The sequence below is a fragment of the Sphaeramia orbicularis genome, chromosome 21 (genome assembly GCF_902148855.1).
Source record: "Sphaeramia orbicularis chromosome 21, fSphaOr1.1, whole genome shotgun sequence".
NCBI classification, from domain to species: domain Eukaryota; kingdom Metazoa; phylum Chordata; class Actinopteri; order Kurtiformes; family Apogonidae; genus Sphaeramia; species Sphaeramia orbicularis.
Window position 1 is genome coordinate 46,995,317 of NC_043977.1, and position 25,404 is coordinate 47,020,720.

Consider the following 25,404-nt stretch of genomic DNA (forward strand, 5'->3'; position numbering starts at 1 on the left):
GGTGGCAAGGAGGAGATCATTAGAGACTTTCAGGAGGGCTGTTTCAGTGCTGTGGTAGGGGCGAAAACTGGATTGGGATGTTTCAAAAAGCTGGAAGTTGAGAAGATGTTGTTGGAGTTGGGAGATGACGGCGCATTCTAATATTTTGGAGAGGTAGGGGAGATTGAAGATGGTCTAAAATTGTCCAGGTTGTAAGGGTCCAGGCCAGGTTTTTTCAGAAGGGGTGTAATTGTGGCTAGTTTGAGAGTGGGAGGGACGTTTCCAGAGCTGATGGAGGTGATTATGATGTTATTGATAAGTGGGCTGATAGTGGGGATGCAGGCTTTAAGGAGTGGAGAAGGCATAGGATCAAGGTGGCAGGTTGTTGATTTCATGGTGGAGAGGAGTTTGGTGGTGTCAGAGAGGGATAAGGGGGCAAAGGAGGAAAGAGTGTGGTTTGAGGGTGAGTTGAGGCCAGATTCTAGGGGAGAGTGAGTGGTGAGAGATGAGTTAAGTGCGGGGTGTATGGTTTGAATTTTGGAGTAGAAAAATGACAGGTAGTTATTGCATTTTTCTGCAGAGAATGTGGAGGACATGTTGTCCATGGGTTTGGTAAACTGAGCAAATGTGGAGAAGAGGCTGCAGGGGTTTGTGGAATTGGAGTGCATGATTTGGGAGTAGTAGTTGGTATGGGCAGTGTTGAGAGCTGTGCTGTAGGTGGAGGTGAAGTGTTTGTAGACTTCGGCGTGGACAGTGAGACCAGTTTTCTTGTGGAATCTTTCTAGTTGTCAGCATTTCCTTTTTAGATTGTAGCGTTCTGGGGTGAACCAAGGGGTGGAGGTGGAAAAGGAGACAGTTTTTTTTTTAAGGGGGGTGAGCAGGTCAAGGTAGGAGGAGAGGGTCTGGTTCTAGTGGTCAACGAGTTCTGAGGTAGTTGGGTGTGCAGGGAGGGATGTTACGACCCATAGGTGGGTCGCAGTGTCACTCTGTGGGTGTGTCCTTTGTTTTGTATGTGAGTGGATAATATGTTGCAGGTGCCGAGCCAGATGCTCCCCCATGATTGGAGCAGCAACGGGAGGCGGACCTTTAAAGACCGCGGAGCTGGGCCGGACCTGTGTCGCTCTTCCTCCACTCCCAACCCTGCCTCCATTCTGCCAGAAGTCCTGTTCAGAAGTAGGGGTGGGCTGCCCTGTTTGTTTTATCTCGTTTTCTCCTGTTTTTGGTAGGAAGGTTAGACCTTGTATTTTGGTTTCTTTTGTTTTGCAGGTCAGCCTAATTTCTTATTAGTGCAGTTTTGTTTGTTGTTTTGGCCAGAGCCCACCCTGAAGTTTCAGTTACCTTTCTGTCTAGTTTTCAATATCCTTATGTTGCACCTTGTAAAATAAATCACCTTTTTGTTAAACTTGCAAAACCCGTGTCCAGGGTTTCCTTCTCTATGGCTTGGGAGTGAGGAAAAGTGATCACAAACTTCGTGTTGCACCCTGGGTCCCCTAGCCGGGGCGTAACAGGGAGGAGATGGTTAATGAGTTGGATATGGAGGAGAGAGAGGTAGGATGGAGTGATTTGAGATTGCAGAAGGATATTGTACGAGTTTGTTTGGGAGTTGGAGTGGGAATGACAATATCCATGATGATAGCCAGGTGGTCAGAGATTGTGAGGTCGGTTAGGGATAGATTGCGGACAGAGACTGGGGCTGAGGAGTAGACAAGATCGAGAATATGACCATGGGTGTGAGTGGGGGAGCTAACATGTTGGGTGAGACTGAGGCAGTTTAAAATGTCCAGGAAATCTGTTGTTAACTTGGAATTTTGGCAGTCAATGTGGATGTTGAAATCACCTAGGAGCAGAATGGATGGGCAGATGGAGGAGAGCTGAGTGTAAAAGTCAGTAAAGTCAGAGAGGAATAATGGGCAGGTTTGGGGAGGGGGGGGGTGATAGATGATGGCAACAAGCAGAGACCTAGAGCCAGGGAGTCTGAAAACTAAATGTTTGAATGATGGTGTAGCCAGGATGGAGGCGGAGCATAGGTTAAGTATGTTGTGGTAAATGACGGCGATGCCTCGCCCCCAATGATCCGGGCGGGGGTTGTCAAGATATGAGTATCCAGGTGGTGTGGTCTGATTGAGTGCAATGCAATCCAATGGTTTATGCCAGGTTTCAGTGAGACAAAGTAAATCCAGTTCATTGTCCAATATAAATTCGTGCAGAAGTAGACTTTTGTTATTGATTGACCATGTGTTGAGTAGCGCTGTCCTTAGGGGCTTTTGTTGTGAAATCCTTGTGGGGGAAGTTGAGACGGGGAGGAGGTTGTAGTGGGTCATGTGGCCGGTGTGCAGATGACGTATACGGATATTGTTGTTGGAGCGGAGTCCAGGATTTGCATGCTGCTGTTGGACCAGCGTGATAGAATGCTGTTTTCAGTGGTGGAATGGATGATAAAGTTATGACGGGAGCCATGGTGGATGTAAGGACGGTGACGAAGAAGGCGGAGATGCTTTATTGTTGTCAGAATATCTGGTGAGGGGGGTGCACAGTGGTTGAGACTGAAGATCCATGAGGATGTGTACCGGAGAGCCATGGCTGGGTGATGGCATGATGTGACAGTGACAGAGAGGTCAGCAGAAGAACCACTAACAGCAGCAACATTGCTGACAGACTGTTCCGGAGTGCAGGCCGACCCGTGCCCAAGTTGTGGGCCGCTTTTTGGGCGGATCACAGCTGGAACAGGACTTACTGGTAGGCTTGATGGAAGTCACAGCAGTAAAAACCATAACAGCGACAAGGTATAATCCAGATGGGAGGAAGGATCAGAGCAAAAACCACCATAAAATCAGTAGGTAGAATGTTCAAACAAACAGATTTACAGTCTTTGTGGGGGTGGAGAAGCAGCAGCCAAAGCGAAACTCACTTCACACCTACATAACTGCAGATCTTTTCACAAATAACGGCCATTGCTATCAGTGGGATCTATACTGCATGTGTGCTGTGACCTACAAACCCCTACACCAGTGGTTAACATGACAAATTCATGGGGCCCAGCATTTGTGGGGGGCCTATAGAGCAGTGGAGGGGGCAGTGGTGTTGTGGTCCCTGGAGAAGTGGATATACTCTCAATTTTTGGCTTCATTTATTTTTTGAAGTCCAGAAAAATGCTGTTTTAGAAACAGTGACATGTAAGAATACTCTAATTTACCCAAAAATCCATCAGTAGCATTTGCTTACTATTATAAAATTATCATGACTGGATCATTTGTAGGCATTACTGGTCACACAAGTAGCTGCATGAATGTAAATGAATTCAACATGAGGTTCATAACATTAGCCTACTCACACAGTTTAACTATTGGTGACAAAATCTCTTCTCCTCAGTGACTCATTCTAAAACCACCTTAAAACTTACCTCAGAATTACGTATTCCATGAAAGTAGATTCTCTCGTAATGTGTCACTCAGTTGAAAGACATTTATTCTACCTTTCTCATTTGCATTTCCAATAATCACACATCTTTCAATGAGATGTGCAGTGACCTGTCAGTCAACTGGTATGGCACTGGCACCTGAGGAGTCCAATCAAGTTCCAGAGGTGGCCAGCGCTAGTTAGCAATATTTTGCTTGGAATGACTCGCCCTATTCTGCCTCTGATTAGCTCATCAGTCCTCATGCTTAAAGTTAACCAATCTAATCAGTGAAGGCACTGAGTACTGGCCAATTAGAGGCAGAGAAAAAATGAGCAATTTAGCTCAGATACTACTGAATGGTGCACATTAGGAGGGATTTAGAAGTGGGTATACCCAGTTCTGACTGAAAAATAAGTGGGTATACTCTGTATACCCTGGACTACACCTCTGGGAGGGGGTCCAGTGGATAAAGGTTAGAAGTTGTAAAAATTGCGTGCAAGATCCACTGTATAATAGAGGCATAGAAGTCAGGAGTTGGACGTTGAAAGCATGTTAACTTTCAGTTTCATTTAACGTCAGCGTAAGTGATGTTAGTTATGGACATGCACCCCCACCCCCACCCTCGACAGATTGACAACATGCTGAATTTTATGAAGGGTCCAAAATGTATACGTTTCATGGGGCCCACAGTTGGTAGCGGTGCCCCTGGGTCTGTCTTCAGGACCCACTATCACCCCTCAATGACAAACCATGACCCAAACTGATAACAGTTAATCTTCTCAAATTCATTTAATGAAAAGATGGTGCGTTTTCAACCGGAGATAATACAGAATATCACAGCATGTCAACACAAAAGACAAGTTTAATGATAAACCAAACTGACCAGCAGTTGGTGATGCTAAATATGGAAATATTCCATTTAACAATAAATTAGGTACATTTGAACCAAAACCAAAATTATGCACTTAGTTCAAAATTAAAACTGCATTCAGCCACTTATTGAGGCATTAACCCTTTATCGGGCAAGTGACTATTTTGGTAATTTCTGCACACATTACAAGACAGTAGCAGCAACAGTTACAGAGAGGACAGTGAGTCAACAATCTCAGGTCCAATGTGGTCTACAGGGTCTCTAAGGTCCACCTCTGCATGAACAGGGAGTGTACCTGCTTTATTAGGTACCACAAAGTAATGGTACTAATGCAAGGAATGATGTTCAAATGGATAATGTGGATGTGGACAGGGGTCTGGATCAGCACTTATATTGGTCTAATGTTCTAAAAGTGATGTTCTAATGTTCTAAAATCAGACTACTTAGAACATAATTTAATGCCCATTTCACAGCCTATTTCATGTCCACTCTGGGAAAAATTTGTGTCTCCTAGAATTTAGTCAGTGATAATTACAGTAGTTCCTAATTATTACCTCCACCAGGAGGTATTGTGATCACTTCGCTTTGTGTGTTTGTGTTTGTGTTTGTTTGTTTGTTTGTTTGTTAGCAAGATAACTCAAAAAGTTATGGACAGATTTTGATGAAATTTTTACGAAATGTTGATACTGGCACAAGGAAGAAATGATTAAATGTTGGTGGTGATCGGGAGGGAGGGCTGATCTGTCTTGGCGGAGGTCTGCACTCTCCGAATGCTTTTCTTGTTTCAGTATAAATTGTCGGGTTGGAACAGGTGGAACTGAGTCGACTAATGTTACTTTCTTTGCAGCTTGGACATTTAACACACTTAAACACAATACAGGGTGGGGAAGCAAAATTTACAATGAACATTCAGTTGTTTTTTTCTCAGCAGGAACTACGTCAATTGTTTTGAAACCAAACATATATTGATGTCATAATCATACCCAACACTATTATCCACACCTTTTCAGAAACTTTTGCCCATATGAGTAATCAGGAAAGCAAACGTCAAAGAGTGTGTGATTTGCTGAATGCACTCGTCACACCAAAGGAGATTTCAAAAATAGTTGGAGTGTCCATAAAGAAAGTTTATAATGTAAAGAAGAGAATGACTATGAGCAAAACTATTACAAGAAAGTCTGGAAGATACTATTAATGAAGAATGGGAGAAGTTGTCACCCGAATATTTGAGGAACACTTGCGCAAGTTTCAGGAAGCGTGTGAAGGCAGTTATTGAGAAAGAAGGAGGACCCTGATTATAACTATGCATACTCATCCTGCACAGGAAAAAGAGGAGGTGGCACAGCCACAATCTTTTCCACCTCATACAGCTTCAAAAATGTTTATTTTAATCACTACTCATCATTTGAGTATCACTCTCTGGTTTTAATTAATCCTCATATTCTTTTTATCTGCATTTACCGCCCCCCCAAGCCCTCTACACTCTTTATCAGTGAGTTCTCAGATCTCCTGTCCATTGCTCACTCAACATTTGAGAAAATTATTATTGTAGGTGATTTTAATTTTCACACTGATAATCAATCAGACTTGTTGGCAGCAGAATTTTTAAATATTTTAAATTGTATGGATTTTAAACAACATGTCTCACAACCCACTCACAACAGAGGCCACATACTGGATCTTGTGATCAAATATGGAATTTCTGCTGATACTGTCTCTGTTGTGGATGTTGGCCTGTCGGATCATTTTTGTGTGTTTTTTAATGTAAGTATTATTGTTCAGCCTCCCCGGTCTGTACAAACTGTCAAGAAGCGTTATCTTACTGCTGAAGTGACTTCAAATTTTACCAAGATTTTAATTCAAATTCCTCGCCCTGTTTTACCCTCTTCCTGTGATTTTATTGTTGACAATTTTAATAATAAATAGCCCCTTTAAAAGTAAAAATGGGTAAAATAAAAAAATGCCCATGGAAAAATGAAAAAACAAAAATTCTCAAGAAAAATTGCAGGAAAGCAGAAAGACAGTGGCGCAAGAATAAAATCACAGTCAATTATGAAATTTACAGGGAACAACTTAAAAACTACAATAACTGTCGGAAGGAAGAAAGACACTCATATTTTTCCAAACTTAGAAATGACAACCGCCATAATCCAAAGGTCCTGTTTTCCACATTTAGCTTGGCAATTAACCCCATCTTCAACAACAGTGCTCCGTCAAATATGCCCAACTGTGACATGTTCTTAAGTCACTTCACCAGTAAAATACAGTCTTTTAGGTCAGACCTGCAGCAACCACAGCCAGGCAATGCTTTTATCTCAGATCCACTGGTTTTATCTGCTACTTTGGAGAATTTTGCCCAGGTTGATGCTGAGAGTCTTAAAGTCATTTTACCATTAAAAACAACCACTTGCTTTTTAGATTCCATTCCCACTTCTCTTTTTAAATCGATTTTTACATTTATCGATGATGATGTTCTTAATATTGTAAATTATTCATTGCAGACAGGGGTCTTCCCAACAGCTCTTAAAACCGCCATGGTCAGACCCCTTCTCAAGAATCATAAACTGGACCCCTCCCTTGCCAGTAACTACAGACCTGTGTCCAACCTGCCGTTTTTAAGTAAAATTTTAGAGAAAATTGTTTTTAACCAGATCAACGATTTTATTAATTCTAACAACATTTTAGAATTTTATCAATCTGGTTTTAGAGTGCACCATAGTACAGAGATGGCACTGGTTAAAATTTTAAATGACATTAGATCCAGCACGGACAGCAAAAAGCTTGCCGTCTTGGTCCTATTGGATCTTACGGCAGTGTTTGACACTGTGGACCACCACATTCTTTAGACAGATTACATAACACAGTTGGTCTCTCTGGGTCTGTTTTTAACTGGTTTGAATCATTTTTAACAAACAGGGATTTTTATGTTAGTATTGGGGAACACTCATCAAAAAGGTGCAAAATGGATTGTGGTGTTCCCCAAGGGTCAATTTTAGGTCCAACCCTTTTTAACCTTTATATGCTGCCGCTAGGACAGGTCATCAGGAGACACGGCATTAATTTTCATAGTTTTGCTGATGACACTCAACTTTATGTTGCCATGTCTCCAGATGACCTCAGCCCCACTGACACCCTTTTTAATTGCATTTTAGATATTAAGTCCTGGATGGCAGCAAACTTCCTCCAGCTCAACCAGGGTAAAACTGAGGTTTTAATTGTTGGTCCTGAGGCTCAGAGGAAGAGGCTCAAAGCTAAGCTCCTAACCCATTCACTCGGCCCCTCTGAGAGGGTTAAAAGTCTGGGTGTTTTACTAGATTGTGAGCTTAGCTTTGAGCCGCACATAAGGTCTGTTACCAAATCTGGTTTTTATCATTTAAAAAATATTGCCAGAGTATGACCATTTCTCTCTCGAGCCAATGCAGAGACTTTGATACATGCTTTTATCACAAGTCGAATTGATTACTGTAACGCTCTCCTTTCTGGTCTTCCCAAGAAGACCATTGCATCGCTGCAGCTGCTCCAGAACTCTGCAGCCCGACTGCTGATGAGGACCAGAAAGAGAGAGCATATCACACCAGTGCTCAGGTCTCTGCACTGGCTCCCCGTGAGCTTCAGGATCGATTTTAAACTGCTTTTATTGGTTTTTAAAACTCTTAATGGTCTTAGCCCTATTTATTTATCTGATTTGCTTTTAACGTATGAGCCCTCTCAGACCGTCAGGTCCTCAGGTAGTCACCTCTTAACTGTTCCTAGAGTCCACACTAAGACTCATGGTGAGGCCTCATTCAGCTTTTATGGCCCCAAACTATGGAACAGTCTACCTGAGGACCTGAGGTCCGCTGCGAGTGTTCATATTTTTAAAAGTAAATTTAAAACTTATCTTTTTAGTCTAGCTTTTAATTAAACCCTTACTGTAAACTTTACTTTGTTCCTTGTATTTTTATTTGCAACCGCGGGACAGTGGGGGGTTTTGTTGTGAAGCACTTTGTGCTACATGTACGATGTATGAAAAGTGCTATAGAAATAAAGTTTGATTGATTGACATAGAATAAAAACATTTTCTATTATGTAAATTTTCTTGTGGCAAATAAATTCTCATGACTTTCAATAAACTAATTGGTCATACACTGTCTTTCAATCCCTGCCTCAAAATATTGTAAATTTTGCTTCCCCACCCTGTACATTGAACAAGTTTATGGCAACATAACTTAAGACCTACCATATCAAATATAATACTTTTAAAAGACTTTAAGGTATTAAATGCAGATTTGGAAATTCAAGACTTTTAAGACTTTTTAAGACCTTACGGGAACCCTGTAAAATACATGTTCCTTTCACCTTATATGTGTTCTTCTTGCATGTTTTATATTTACTTTTTGTATTTTGTATTTATTTATTTTCTGCCTTATGGGTAAGGAACCAAATATGGTAACTTCATTGACCTCGATTTTCTACATAATTAAAAAAAAAATTACATTTCACAAAAGTAGTGAAGTCCTGTTAGGTCCTCCAATAACAAACCAAGGTTGAAATTTTTAATTTCAGAGTATTTCTATGAGTGAACTATGAAGGGTTAAACACAGTGAGGTTTTTGTCCATTGTAGGTAAAACCATATCTGATGTAGTCATTGTCATATCTGAGTTTCCGCATGATATGATTAGAAACTTTCAGTTCTTCTTCTACGCTGTGAAATATCTAGTGTTAATTAGCATTATAGTGCATTACCGCCACCTACTGTTGGCGAGTATGAATGAACGGTGCTCTGCTCCATAAAAAAATAAAGCACAGGAAGCACTGAAAACAAGGTTGTGACCCACTTTTGGGTCGCAGCCCACCAATTGAGTCACTGCTCTACACAGTTAGCAGTAATGTTTCATGTGCCATTTCATTTACCATTTAATAACACCAAAAATCATCTTGTCAGCTATCATTAACTTTCAGTGGCATTTGCATAGGATAAACTATTAAAAATTAGCCCTTTTTTGGTGTGCAGAATTTGCGGGGGTAAGCACGTGTCCTTACCGCTGCCAGCTTGTCAAAGCGGGCAAAAAGTTCATTAAGAGTCATCACCAGCTCCTGCGCTGTGCACTGGGATGCCAAACTGGTGAACCCCTCGATGTCGGCAAATAAGATGCTGAAAGAGAGACATGACAGACACAGGTCATTATGTTAGTATGTATTGTACATGTCAAATAGTCTGACAGCTTCAAGGACCTGTTTCCCACTGTGTGATTGTGTCACTTAAAGGACAGAGGTACAGAGGCGATAACTTCTCTCAAGTTCTATTAGAACAACATTATGAAGCCTGTGTAGGAGTTTCCTGTCCCAACAAAGAACTGCGCAGGATACTCACCAAACAACACAATCAACAAATGAAAACCTCTAGACTTAGAAAATGTTGCTGTTTGGGATGAGTTTGTCATGTTTTGACCATAAGGATTTTTGCCTTGTTCCATAAGCACTAAAACCAGAAAACGAGTCATGTGTTTTAATCATTTTGGACATTTTTTGCCTCATTCCCATCTTATTGCATCCTTTACATCATTTGTCGTCTCATCTTGCTGTGTTTTTAATGTTGTTATTATATTGTTGCACCTTTTTTAATGTTTTCCTCTTTTAAACCAAAGATGACTGTCTGGATTGTTCAACTTTCACTCAGGATGCAAAAGTAAGCCTTTAAAACTTGAAACATATTAGGATTAGATATTTATCATGTTAATTATGGCTGTCAATGGACATGAAACTTTCATACCTAATTCCAGTACTGTCTAAAATGGTAATATCACCTTGGCACTTGATCCATACCAAACACTAGATTTACTCTGTGCAAATACATGAGAAAATTCTATTTGTGTCACCAGTACTTACAGCAAGTGATAGAAATGTAAAGCATTTTCTGGGATTTAAAGACAACGAATATAAATACGTATTACCTATATCTTAGTTTTGATTGAAGTAGTTACAAAATTCTTTTTTTTAATTAAATACAAGATAGGAAGTTGTGTTTAATTTGTTAAATTAATCACTTGTAAATAATAATAAAAATAATAATTAAAATTAATATAGTGACATTGGCACATGATCATGTTCTTACAGTCATATATTGATGTTAACCCAAACCCAAACCCTAACCCCAGCTGCCTTCATCCATGATGAACAGTCTGTACCATCGACTCCATTGGTGTGAAACCCTGGCTACTTCAGCTTAGAAATGTAGTCTGGTGAAATCAAAAACAACTGGCCTCTACCACAACACAAACTCCTATTTAATATAAGCACATTTATACACACTGAACTTACATACTGAAACTTTAAGGGATACAGGACATTCTACTTCTTACTCGTCAATTAAAATAAGTCACGTGATATTTTCTGTGATTTGCTCCATCGTAAAATACTTAATGTCAAAATTGTAAAAAAAAAAAAAAAAAATTATAAAATTAAAACCTTTTGTACTGCCTTTACTCTGGGGGGAAAAAATCCCCTCAAGCTTTAGGTGTTTGTGTGACAAAGAAAGACCAAATAAACTGTGGTAGGATTAACTTTTGCTCCTTGAGAACCAGGTAAGCTGATATAACAAAGCTCTTTCTGAGGCATTTTCATTACTTTCTCAGCAGTAACATAACAGAGTCGATGACCTCACCAGGCTTGAGGATTTCCCTTAAAAAGGAAGAAGGACAATGGAACCAGGCTCTAAGGTGGACTTCATCAGGCTCAGCATTATCTATGGGAAACAGTCAAGTTGGCCTCATGAAGTCGACACATGGATACAAAGCACCAGCTTATCCTGAATAGTCCAAGTTGTTCTAAGAGACGTTTTAACCCTATACTACACAGAAATATGTCCAACACCCAATAAGCATATATATATATATATATATATATATATATATATATATATATATATATACACACACACACACATATATATATATATATATATATATATATATTCTCTTGTCAGTAGTTTCATTCTGGCTCTGTCTCCTCCACATAAACTTTTACAATGACTCTACCTGAGCTTGGCTCAGCTGCTTTGAATATAGAATAAACAGAACTTAATATGGTGCCATGTATTTTCAAGTACTTGTGAAATGGTAAAACACACATTTACTTTTCATAATACATAAAAGCATATTTGGCAAGCTAGGTAACCAAACTATATGATGTCACAGACATTTTTTTTTTCAATTATCTTTATTAGATTTTATTACTTTTTTTTTTTTGCAACAAATGGCTCAGTACAACACCTGCTCTATAAGAAAATTAAAAAAAAAAAAAAGTATACTAATCCAAGATAAAGCAATTAGTCCACAGTCTGGAGTTATAGTGAAGATAAAACAAAGATCAGACAATCAAGCAGTGACAGGTGAGATCAGTAGTGATCTAATTGTAAACAGGCACCAAAGATTTTCAGTCATTGATGAGGTCTGAAAGCACAGAAGTGACTGATGAGTTTGTGAAATGGAGGTATGGAGTCCAAATTTTCATAAACTGTCCCTTTGAAGAATGAAGTAAACAGGTCAAATAGTCCATAGGAATGCATTCCATAAGGATTTTATGCCAAGTCGTTTTAGTGGGAGGTTTGTCATTTATCCAAGACATGAAAATATTTTTCCTTGCAGCATATACGAGGATATCATACAGTCTTTTCAAGCTGATGTTGATAATGTCCCCACTTGGATGTCCCAAGAGTAGAGATAAAGGGTCCAGTTTCAAAGACACTCCGAGAATCTTTTCCATATCTTGTAAAATATCTACCCAGTAGGATTGAATTTTTAGACATGACCAGACACAGTGTACATAGGTTCCTACAGTAGACCTGCACTTCAAACACAGAGGTGAAAGTTGGTTATTCATCTGGTGTCTTTTATTTGGAGAAATTTGCACACGGTGCAGAATTTTGAATTGCAACAGCCTTGCACGGTTACATACTGAGATTTTTTTTGTATGGTTCCAGATTGTGTCCCATTCCTCTTTACTGATGTCTACACCAAGTTCATTTTGCCACACCTGTGCTACACTATGAGTGTTTATGTTCAACCCATCGGTCTGATTCAACACATTATAGAAACGGGATATGGTTTTCTTGACTGGGCCCTGGAGAAGTAACTGCTCCACTGATGATATTGTGCTATTAGTATTGAAAGTAGTTTTTTTAGTTATGAAGTCACGAATCTGAAGATATCTGAAAAAGTGATGTTTAGGAAGATTGTATTTCTTTTGTATTTGTTCAAAGGATAGCAAGTTAGAACCTTCATATAAATCATGCATTTTCTTTATCCCCTTAAGTGTCCAAACATTGTATCCTTCATCCAATAAGCCTGGAGGAAAATAAGGGTTACCTTGAATCGGGATTAGCATAGAGGTTAAATTGGATCTTCCCTCATATTTTTGTGTCATGAACCATGCCTTTAATGTATTACAGATTATAGGGTTATTGTTACAAAGACTCCTGGCTGATTTTAAATCCTTACAAGACAGAAGACCTAATAAGGAGCCAGTTGTTTCAGACTTCTCCAGACCCAACCATACAGAGGTAGGGTCATCCTTGATCCATTCTGATACAAATCTTAATTGGGCTGCCAGTTGATACCATTTAATATTAGGAACATCCAAACCTCCATCTGAACTAGAGAGTGGCAGTTTTGATATTTTTAACCTTGGTTTTCTTTTGTTCCATATAAAATCACTTAACCAGCTATTGAGTAATTTTTGCACCTTATTTGATATAAGCAAAGGAATCATTTGCAGGGGGTATAGCAATTTTGACATAACACTCATCTTAATTATAGAAATTCTCCCAAGCAAAGAGAGGGGAAGTGAAGCCCATCTTTCTAAGTCTTTCTTAATAGTGTCTAGGAGAGGGTTAAAGTTCGCTTTGAACATTTGATGAAACATTGGGGTGATATGAATACCCAAATATACAAAACCTGATAACGACCAACGGAATGGGAAAGGCGTTAGGGAGCTGATATTGCCTCTGAGGCTTCCCAGAGGCATAGCTAAAGATTTAGATAAGTTAATTTTGTAACCTGAGAAAGTTCCAAAGTGGGTTATTACAGTAACAATATGTGGAACAGAAATGAGAGGTTCTGATATATAACAACTACCTATACTATAACAATACCCTTAATTGCTAGGTCCTGTCTAATGGTTTCTGCTAAGGGTTCCACCACGAGAGCGAAAAGAGAGGGACTTAGGGGGCAGCCTTGCCGTGTTGAGCGGTGGAGTTGAGAGGTGCTTGATCTTAAGCCATTAGTAATGACAGATGCTGAAGGGTTGGTGTATAAGAGTTTGACCCATTTAATAAAGTTGTCTCCCAGACCAAATTTACGCAAAACATAAAACATATATGGCCACTCAACACGGTCAAAGGCCTTCTCCGCGTCTAATGAAATAACAATACTATTGATATTTTGTGTATGGCAGAGATTGATAATATTCAGAAGCCTTCTAACATTGTGACTGGAATTTCGGCCTTTTATTAATCCTGTTTGGTCTTCTTTAATGATGTACGGCAAAACCTTCTCCAACCATAGTGCCAGTATTTTAGATAACAACTTGAAATCCTGGTTTAAAAGAGCAATTGGTCTATATCCTGAACAGTCCTCAGGACATTTGCCTTTTTTTAAGATTAAGGTTATGTCGGCCTCTGTCAGTGATTTGGGAAGGTTGCCAAGTTGAAAAGAATGTTCCAGCATATCCAAAAAGGGGTCTATAAGCAAATGTTGGAAACCCTTGTAAAATTCACTACTCAGGCCATCGGGCCCCGGTGACTTGCCTGACTGAAGACTCTGAAGAGCAAAGAGTGCTTCCTCCTTAGTGATGGGTGCATTTAGTTCAGATCTTTGACTATCAGATCTTCAGATAGTAGGTAGATTTAAATCCTTGAAAAATAGTTCAATTTCTTTAAGTGCATCTTCTGATTTATCTGATTCATACAGCTGTGAATAAAACTGTCTAAAAGTATTGTTAATATGTACGTTATCATAATGTCTAGCACCATTTCCATCTACAACAGAAACTATCGTTTGGGGTCCTGATTTAGATTTAATGAGACGAGACAAATATTTGCTGGGTTTATCACCTTGTTCATATAACCTCTGCTTTGAGAAAAGAAGAGCAGTTTTGGCGTTTTGAGTTAACAAGGTGTCCAAAGCGGCCTGTGTCGCACATTTTCTTTGAAGCAATAGGGGGTCTATAGATTTGTTGAGTGTATTCTTAATATCCTCCAAGTTTTTTTCACGTTTTCGTTGCCGCTCTGTTTGTTTCCTTCTTTTTGTAGCTGCATAGGCTATGATTAATCCCCGTATATAAGCTTTAGACGTTTCCCACAGTAAAGAGGGGTTATTGGTAGATTGCAGGTTGGCAGCAAAGAAAATTTTAAATTCACTATGCAGATATGAAACAAATGTCTCATTTTTTAGAAGATAACAATCAAATTTCCAACGCCTGCTTTTTATGTAGTTTCTGTCACTACATAAATCCATTAGTAAAATTGCATGATCACTTATGATGATATTTCCTATTGTACAGGATAGTACAGACTGCATCACTGATTTAGGTACGAAAAAATAATCGATTCTAGTGTGACACTTATGAGGACAAGAATAGAATGTAAATTCCCTGTCAAATGGATGGAGAGTTCGCCATACATCAGCTAAATTCACTTCGTCACAGACATTTTAACATTAGCTACTGTAGTTAAGGTATGCTAACAAGCGTACCTGTTGTAATATTCAAAGGGAAGGACCATGGCTCGAAAGTGAAGCCAGTGTCATAAGTGTTATCTTGGCCCATCGTAGTTAATAACATTTTAGAGCACTGTGTTGGGTTGTTTGGTGTGTTTGACAATTCGTTCACCTTTAAGACAGGTTCAGAATTTGTGCTTTTATTGATTAAAAACCTTTTTTCCTACCTTCAAATCAAATCAAATTTTATTTATAAAGCGACACATCGTAACAAAAGTTATCTTACGACACTTTACATATGGAGCCGGTTGAAACCAGACCCTGAAGCCAATTTACAGAAACCCAACAGAATCCTCCAGGAGCAAACACTTGTGACTTGACAGTGGCGAGGGAAAAACTTCCTTTTTACAGGCAGAAACCTTGAGCAGACCCTGACTCCTGGAGGATGGCCGTCTGCCTACCTTAATACCTCTTGCCTATCTCACTCTACTTGTGGTGAGTAAGTTACACTACACATTAGCTCACCTATCACCTGTCATGCTCCACCCAACTCTGTCCTTTTGTCCAAATATAGTCACTTCTGGGTCCTAAAAGCCAACATGGTGATGATCAAAACTAACTACTGCCTTCAACACAGCAATCCAGCAATGTCAGTGATCACTTCTTAAATACAGATAATGACCAACACTAACCAAGAGTCCAGTCTTTTCAGCACACACATCACTTAGGTAAAGTTAAATGTTGCTTGAACGTATCTTGGCCAGAACATCAGAACATGCCTTCCATTTAACACAATATAGATGGAAATGTATAGATTATTCCTGCAAAGTAATTTCTTGTACTTTTTAGTCTAATTTTATGTTGCATAACAGTTCATTACAATCATCTTTTCAATGTAAAAGCATCTGCAGAGACATAATTATTATTTAATTCCTAAATCCTAAATGAAAATAACCATATTAGACATTCCAAGGTTAACAGGGCCAGCAAACATCCAGCTACAAAACACTGAGCCAGAAACTGTTACATCTTTGTTGCCAAATATCCAGCAGTTCTCTATTTAGAAGTGGCTTTGTGAGTCAGACCCGCAGGAAGAAGAAGAAGGCACTATAAATAAACAAATATTTCAGACCAAACAAGCTCACATGAACCTCACAGGATAGGTGCTACACAGCCAAGAGAACATGGTGTGATCATGTGCATCTGTGTGGGCAGGTTGTGTCGGTGTTTATGTTCATATGTGCATGAAAAAGAAGTGTGAGCTTTTACTCAGGGCATGTAATATATAAGCGTTAAGATTTTGTCAGGGTTCACAGTCTTTCATTCTCTGCCGCCCACATGTCAAAAATATTCATACGTTCTAATGAACCCAAGTTTGAAGATGCCCAAATTGACTCAATTTGGTTCTCAGGGTGAAAGGGATTAAGAGTCCTCTCTCTGGGGTACATATTTCTAAGAATTAATGATTTGTTTCCTGTGAACTGTTGCATGTGAGATTGAGTGAAACCAGACACTTTACCAATGTGTCTGGCCTCAGCAACAGGAAGGAGTGGTGTTGGAAGACAGACAGCCAGGAAGGTAGACTCATGGAGAACTGGAGGCAAGAAAGGACACTTGTTTGTTGCTTGTTTAGGTTACGTTGATGTAGAAGTCTTGACATGTCAAACAAAATTAAAATCAAAATTCATTTGGTAGAAGAATCCTATTAAAGATCAATGTGTGGTGTTGTGTGGTGTGATATTTAGTGACATGTTGAAATAAAGTGCGATCAAATGTCACCCTCGACTAAAACATGCACTTCTGGGTATTTTTAGTGAAGCAGTAAGTAACTCTAGTCCAACTAATGCTTAGTGATTCATGGTCATGTACCTGAACGCTGGATGCAACAAGTGCCGATAGAGGACACATATCCCTCTGGCCTCCACAAAAATGAAAAGTTGTACTTATTAGTGGTGTTAGCTTAGTGTGTTTGAGTGTCTATTGCAGTGTTTTTCAACCTTGGGTTCGGGACCCCATGTGAGGTCACCCGGATTAAAATGGGGTTGCCTGAAATTTCTAGTAATTTAATTATAAAAAAAAACAACAACACAACAACGTACTAATAAAAAACATATGGTGAGTTGAGAGAGACAATCACAACAAATAAAATACATGACAAACTCTGAAGCTGAAACTGAAGCACTGTGATACTCTATCTTTCAAATGTTCATTGTGGTTGGTTTAAGATGCTGCAGCTCTGTCATAATTCATAGTTTGACTTATTGTTTGTTCAGTATTAATTGTCAGCCTTGTAAATGCAAGCTGGACTGACTGTACATATCCTGACCAAGGAAAATAAAATTCTCACTTTGTGCAGTAATCTCAACCTGGCTTTTCTGCCTCTGTCCATAATAATATACATTATATAGCCTAAATGTCGTCTAAAATTAATGTTTATTCGCAACATAGTATAGCAAACTATTACATGATTAAAAACAAATTAATTTTAGCAAAAAAAAAGTCTCCATTTTGAATGTCTGGGGTCACCAGAAATTTGTGATGTTAAAATGGGGTCACGAGACAAAAAAAGTTGGGAACCACTGGTCTATTGCCAGCAGAAGAATTTAATTATTTTTCACATGGTTCATATGGTTTACTGAAAAAATATGGTTTTCCAAGTAAATATAAATAAATGACATGATCCGAGCGCACCGGTAGAGAAGCTGCAAGTGAATGAAAATTTTGGAAAGATATCAAGATGCATCGATTATTAAATGTTTATATCAATAAAATTCAATCCATTCAATAGAATATTTTTTGCTTCCATGTTACTATTTATTTGGGTAAAGATCTTCTTTTCTGAAGACCCATGTTAACATGTGCCGTGGATTCACGGATGTGTACACTGCACACTACAGTATGAGCTCCACAGATGTACTGTGGTACATGTGCCAGGGATGAATACTATATTGATTCGATGAGGGAGCAAAAAATTAGGATGCCCCCCTTTTACATCTTAGTTTTATTCACCATATTTAAATATCTGGGATTTTTTATCTTTATTTTAACTGTACTAGAATGTGGAGAAAACATACCTAAAAAGATTAAACTAAAGAAAAGCTTCTTAAAATGTGTTGGTAAATTCTAATTAATTATTCATTTATGAGGAAAAAGTTCAGACAGCCTTGTCTTCATTATTTAAAAGGTAGAATCCTGAAAAAGCCTCTCTACCAACCTTCCACTGGTTTGGACCTGACCAGGTTCATTCAATCTACATTTTAGGCATTGGAAGGACTAATGAACATTAAAGTCCCAACTTATCCTCCCAAATATATTGAATTTACTAACATATTTTAAAAAGCATTTCTTTAGTTTCATCTCTTTTGGCATATGTACTCCATATCTTAGTTCATTCATTCATTCATTCATTTTCTGAACCCGCTTTATCCTCACTAGGGTCACGGGGGTCGCTTGGAGCCTATCCCAGCTACATAGGGGCGAAGGCGGGGTACATCCTGGACAAGTCGCCAGTTCATCGCAGGGCTGACATATAGAGACAAACAATCACTCTCACATTCACACCTATGGGAAATTTAGATTAACCAATTAACCCATTAGTGCATGTCTTTGGATGGTGGGAGGAAGCCGGAGTACCTGGAGAGAACCCACGCTCTTTGTAATTAGATCCTCCTAAATTCTACAGACAAGACATTTAAACATCTTAACCTGATGTATCTCAGAATTAGATTAAAATAGAGCGTATGTGCACTTCCACTGCATGGTGCCAGCTCTGCTTGATTAGACTCCACTTATCATCGATCAATATGGAAAAAATTATGGTGATCATATTTTGCCCTGTCGTCCAGCCTTTGGCAACTCTTTTCTGGATGTGCACCTGCCAAGCAGAGTAGGCACAACAGCTGGCAGCACAGCAAAAGTGTTTTATTAGAAGTCATCTTACAGTAGGAGCTTTAATATAATGGGGGATGAATTTACGACGTAAAATCTAGATTGAGCAGTCTCTATTCTATTTATAGTCAAATCCATAAAGCTCAGATGTCCTGATGGATTACGGGTCCCTCCTGATCTCTGTGCTTGCTCTGTGAATCAGTGAAAGAGGCCACTTCCTTAAGCCAGATATAACATCAGAAGTGACAGTAGGTGGTGAACTACAGCAACGGAAATGGCAGAAAGACACCCGAGTCTTTCAAGTCACAGTTAATCGGTACCTAGGTGATGAATCATCCATTAGTATGCATCATCAACTTCTGGGGATTTCTGCCTCACTGAGCATCAAAAACTGCAAAGAATGTGATACATATAGAGGGATATTGAATGAATAAATGAATTACAGTGTCCTTCTAATAACTTAACAATTGCAAGGCAAGAATGAGGTAAAAAGGTAACAACACTCAGGGGAAAGACATTCACAGATAAATGCACTGATTATAAATAAAGACTTTGTGTGTCACCTGTAATCTTGGCTTAATGGATGATTAATGCAATAATTAAAAACAAGGCTAAAGAATGCAAAACTGTTGTCTTCCACAACCCTGAACCAGAAATTCATGAAGTTGGATTTGCGAAAATTAAATTTTGCCCCCAATTTGCTCTTCAGTTAAAAGAGACCTGGAGTGATGGCAGAACTTACCCCTTTCTCTGTTTGGTAGAATCAGTCTAATTAAGATGAATGTGCTCCCTCGACTTCTATACCCTTTGCAAATGCTCCCTTTATACCTATCAAAGAAGATCAACCAGGACTTAGAGAAGGCACTTTCCAAATTTATTTGGCAAGGCAGAAAACCTAGGCAGAGGCTTAGGATACTACAATCATCTACAGACGTTGGTGGTCTTTCTATGCCTAATATGTTGTTCTCTATCGTATGAGAATATCTCTCCACTACATATAGAATATATGTTATGGGATTTACTGACATCCCCGCAGCTGACGTGAAAACTTCTTTAAGACACACCACACCTACCGTGGCTTCCCCTGCGCCCTATAAATAGACCCAGCTGCGCAGGGAACAGCTGATTCTCTGATTTTCACTGCAGATCAGACAACGTCAGAGCGAGAAAAGAGAAAGAGGGAGACGAATGGTGACTTTTGTGTGATCCACATAACTTTGGATAGAGAGCTGGTCTGTGTTAGACTCCTCTCAGGGTGAAAAGTTGCCTTTTTTGCTCCCTTATATTTCTTTGGAGAAGTTGAGCTGAGGGTACTGAGCGTACAGTTGGTCTGAGGAAGCGACAAAGTCGTGGGTGCAGCCAGCGCCCTCTCTCATATCTCCCCCTTTTTCCTTTTAGCATGGAGAAGTTGTCCATTAGGAGGATTGTGCCATATAGATGCAGCTGGCCGGAGATGCAACAAGTCGCGGGCATGGCCAGAACTGGGACAGCTTTCTTGCCATTTAAAAAAAGAAAAAAAAAAAGCTTCCTCATATATTGTGTTGTTGTGTTGGCAGTGGCACAACAGCATCCCAAAGAGAAAGCTTCTCTCCCCATATCCATGAGTCGATTCTTGTGGGAAAAGCAAAGACTCACAGGGAAACAAAGATAAAGTTAACAAACTTAGCAAAACAAAAAGCCATAAACTTTTCCGGGTCACATGACGGTGACATCACTGCAATGGCAAGCCAGGAGAGTCCATTGTGCCTGGGCTGTGGGGGGGGGAATCCCCATAGATGATCCCCATGACTTATGTGTTTATTGCTTGGGAGAGGAGCATGCATGGGCAGCACGGGAGGATCCTGCTGCATGTATGAGTTGCTTTTGCATGTGAGCAAGGCAAAGGGAAGCACGTTGCTGGTTGTTTCAGAGACAAGGCACAATATGGGAGACCCCTACTGTAGGCCTAGAGGCTACCAAGCGGTTCAAGCCTACGGCTGTAGAAACTGGGCAGGCTGGCATGGGTTCCACTCCAGGCCCCCTGACGGTGTATACAGTGGGGGGGTGCAGTCTGTGTCCAGGTCTGGCCCAGCTGAGGTGGTGCATTTGCCCCCAGGGCCCTCATATGAGGAACGCCCCACATCCCCATTTATAGATGTGGAGGGGGATGACGAGGATGTTAACCTGTTTCCTTCGGGAGAGGAGGATAGGTTCGCTGTGGACCGGCAAGAGGAGGGGGAGCTCGATGAGAAACGGTCGCCCCTCCTTCAAGGTCTTATTAGTAGGGCAGCAGTGGCTCTGGGTGTGGAAACGCCGCCTATACAAGGGCTTGGCCCATCACGTTTTGATGACAATAAAGGGGGGTCTCAACCTTCAACGCACTTCTTGGTGCCCCTCCTCTCAGACTTTGAGGAGGTGGTCAGGAAGCAATTTAGGACCCCATGGGAAATGGGTCACTGGTCCGGGGTCTGTCGGGCCATGCCTGCAGTTCACGCACCAGAGAGGATCGGTTGTGGGCTGCCACCCTCTGTGGATGCAGCATTGGTGGCTCTGGTGGCTCCCTCACAGTCAGTTCTGGGGAAAGGGAAGAGCTGGAGTAAACCCTGCAATGTGATGGACGGTTTGCTGAAGAAGATGCATGGGGCTATGGCAGTCCAGACAAAACTAGCCAACATGGCAGCCATATTGTCCCTGTATCAGCGGCACTTAGTCCAGCAGCTTTCAGAGGAGTATGGGGGGCAGCTCATAGAGGAACTGCAACAGGTCTCCTCGCTTCTCCCCAAGCTTATGAGAGAGCAAGGGGAGGCTGCTGGCAAGGCCTTGTCGGGTTTCTGGCAAGCATGTCGTCATCTATGGTTGTTGCAGTCCCAGTTGCAGCCTGACAACAGGGCATGTCTGCTCAGGCTGCCTGTAGAGCCAACAGCTATGTTTGGGCTAGATGCAACGGTAATGATCCAGCAGGCGCAGGAGGCTCGTCGTGCGGCTCAAGAAATGTCAAATGCCCTGAGGCAGACCACGGGCTGGCAAGATGTGTGTCGGCTACAGCAGGTGCACCGACAGCAGCATCAAGCCAGTCAGGCCCAGCCAGATCTGAGGGTCCGGGCGGCGCAGCAGAAGAGGACAAAGAGGGCGTGGGGGCAAAGCACCCCAGGGCCCCAAGTCCCAGTCCTGACACCGTTTTTCCCCCTGTCCGCCCAAACCCTCAGGGGCCTCATGCAGCATGGGAGTCCCTGGGGGGGGACCCCTGGGGGTGGACCCCTGGGTTGTTTCAACAATGACTCAGGGGTATCATCTTCAGTTTTTGAGCGCCCCCCCCCCTCATGACTTCAGTACTTGCTTTTACCATTGTGGCAGATCACCAACACAGAGAGATCTTGTACTCAGAGGTATCCAGTCTCCTGGCCAAGAGGGCCATCAGAGAAGTGGGGCACGAAGACAGGCGGGCGGGGTTCTATTTGCATTATTTTCTGATCCCAAAACGCAATGGGACATTCTGGCCCATTTTGGACCGCAGGGGCCTGAACAACTTTCTACGGCCCCTGAAGTGCAAGATGTTGTCCATATCATGGGTGAAGTAAGCGGTCCTTGTGGGAGACTGGTTCACAACAGTCAACCTCAAGGACGCATATTTCTGAATTCCAATATGGGAGGGCCACAGAAGATTCCTCAGGTTGATTTGACAGCAAAATCTTTGAATTCTGTGTTCTCCCCTTTGGGATATCGCTGGCTCCCCACACATTTACCAGATGCATGGATGTGACCCTAGAGCCTCTGCGGCAGCAGGGTCTCAAGATAATGAATTACCTGGACGATTGGCTTATATGCGCTTAGACAGAGGAGCAGTGTCGTTGCCATGTCCAGATGTTGTTGATACGCATCCAGTATCTGGGTCTGCACATCAACAAAAAGAAGTGCAATCTGCAGCTATCTCAGGCCACCCAGTTCCTCGTTATGTGGCTGAATACCAGGGCTGGGTTGGTGACATTGACTCCGGCCAGACAGGATTCCCTCAGGGAATGTCTGGAGCAGTTTCACCTAGGGGCCAGGGTCACATGGAAGCTGCATCTTCACCTGTTAGGTCTCATGGCTGCTGCTATACAGGTGGTGCCACTAGCTCTCCTACACATGCGGCCAGTACAGAGGTACCTGTACAGCTTGGGACTCTGCCCTCAGAGGCATCGGCAGGCATCGGTGCTTGTTACTGGGAAATTGTGAACAGCTCTCAAGTGGTGGAAGGTCCCGGAGAACTTGGCAAGAGGCAGCAGGCTGGGCTCTGTGCTGCACCATCAGGTGATCTCGGTGGATGCATCTCTTGAAGGGTGGGGTGCTGTCCACGAAGGCAGAGGGACCAGTGGACATTGGGGAGCCCTGTGGCAGGGCCGCAGATCCATCCACAATCCACCTGGTCCTGGTGCACTTCTACCCAGTACTGCAGGGCTGCCATGTGCTTGTAAGAACCAACAGCACCACGGCAGCTGTGTACATAAACAAGCAGGGAGGCACAGGCTCTCTGCGCCTGAGCAGGATAGCGCACAGACTGTGGATGTGGGCATGCAAGCAGTTCCTGTCACTCAGGGCAATGCATGTGCCTGGTGTGGTGAATGTGGCGAGGGACCTCCTTTCCAGGAGGGGACCACATCCAGGGAACTGGAGGCTCCATCCAGCAGTGGTGGAGGAGATCTGGCAGCACTTTGGAAGAGCAGTGGCTGACCTGTTTGCCTTGAAGGAGAATGCTCACTGCCCACTGTTTTACTCCATCGAGAGAGATTCGCCTCCCCTGGGCTGCGATGCCATGGCACACCAGTGGCCTCAGGGGCTGCTCTATGCTTTTCCCCTGTTCAGCCTCCTGACCAACCTGCTGCAGAGGATCAGTCAGGAGGAAGTTCATGTGATTCTGGTGGCACCGGATTGGCCACACATGACATGGTTCTCATGGGTGACACTGCTGTTGCACGGGACACCATGGAAGCTCCCAGTTCGCCGGGACTTGCTGAGCCTGGCGCAAGGGACCCTGTTCTACCCCTTTCCGCAGGGACTGAATCTATGGGCCTGCCCACTGAGAGGGCCAGGTTATTAGAGATGGGGCTATCTGATTCGGTGGGTCATACCCTGCAGAATGCTCGAGCTCCATCGACAAAGGAGGCATACTCCTATTGGTGGGAGCTGTTTGTGTCATGGTGCAAAGCCAACCAGTTCAACGCAATGTCATGCTCAGCTCCGGAGGTACTCAAGTATCTGCAAGGTCTCCTTGAGTCAGGTAAATCTAGCTCCAACCTGAGAGGGGTAGTAGCAGCCATAAAAGCCTCTCGTGTTGGTGAGGCTAAGCTAACGACACAGGATGCTAGCCTCATAGCACAGTTCCTCAAGGGGGCACAGAGGCTGGTGCCACGCCATAGGCCGACCATCCCGACATGGGACCTGGGCAGGGTCCTGTCAGCGTTGGGACAGGCACCCTTTGAGCCCCTGAGAACTGTGAGCCCTCAGTGGCTGTCACTCAAGCTGGCTTTCCTCTTTGCAATCACATCTGCTAAAAGGATAGGGGAATTGCATGCTCTCTCTGCGCAGGAGAGTTGCTGTCGCTTCCTTCCAGAGGATGCAGGGGTTATCCTCTGTCTGAACCCAGCGTTCTTACCTAAGCTGCTCACTGATTTTCACATAAATCAATCAGTGGAGCTGCGAGCCCTTAGGCCCCCCGAGGGGGCAGGCAGGGGTTCACAATGGTCAGCACTGTGCCCAGTTAGGGCACTTAAGATTTATATTCAACGGACAGCTGCATTCAGGAAGACTGATCAGCTGTTCATCTGATCAACTGTTCGTCAGTTTCCAGCCTCAGTGTCTAAGGCTAGGCTTTCTCACTGAGTGGTGGAGGCTATCCAGTGAGCGTACAGTGAGACAGGTGAGCTGGCGCCGGAGGGAGTGAAAGCGCATTCTACAAGAGGCGTATCCACCTCCTGGGCCTTGTGGCGGGGAGCTGCCCTCTCAGACGTGTGTGCAGCAGCCACATGGGCTACACCAAATGCTTTTGCGAGATTTTATAGTTTGAATGTGGCCACCAGTACCTCCTTTGGGGAGCGTGTGCTGGGGGCATGTCAACCTAAACACTGATTCACTGTGCCCCTGGCCAGTCGACCTCGGGCCTGACCAGGGTGATGTCAAGATCCTAGTCAGTGGCCTTGCAGAGTGTGAGCCATCTGAGTGACCTCTTCCTTGCACCCAGCCTTTGCGTCTGGCAGGGTTGGGTATGCAAGGATCACGTACAGCTGGTGGTGGCACATAGCGTCTTGTGGTGTTGGCGCCTTATATGCGTACATTTTGTATATAGTTCTGTGGTGATTTTGTACACACTGTAAATCTTGTGCACTCGGGGTGGGGACTTCTCATTCAAAACAACCTCATGAAGTTACTATTGGAGCGGTGTCTGCTCTGTCTCCTTGGGACCTTCACGGTGTGTCTTACAGAGCCCATAACATATATTCTATACGTAGTGGCGAGATATTCTCATACGATAGAGAATGTGGGGTTACAGTGTAACCCTGGTTCTCTGAGAATAGAGAATATCTCTCCACATCGAGGCCGCTTGGGACCCGTTCAAATC

The 25,404-nt window shown here is 42.3% G+C and overlaps 1 protein-coding gene across 2 annotated transcripts in view; it reads right to left on the bottom strand.

Annotated features, from left to right (window-relative positions):
- The window catches only part of adcy5 (adenylate cyclase 5), a 282,560-nt gene that overhangs the window by 97,135 nt on the left and 160,021 nt on the right, over positions 1–25,404 (bottom strand). For both annotated transcript variants that reach the window (XM_030125695.1, XM_030125694.1), the window contains exon 4: positions 9,271–9,382. In XM_030125695.1, the coding sequence (XP_029981555.1) occupies positions 9,271–9,382 (112 nt within the window). The remainder of the gene's footprint in view (positions 1–9,270; positions 9,383–25,404) is intronic.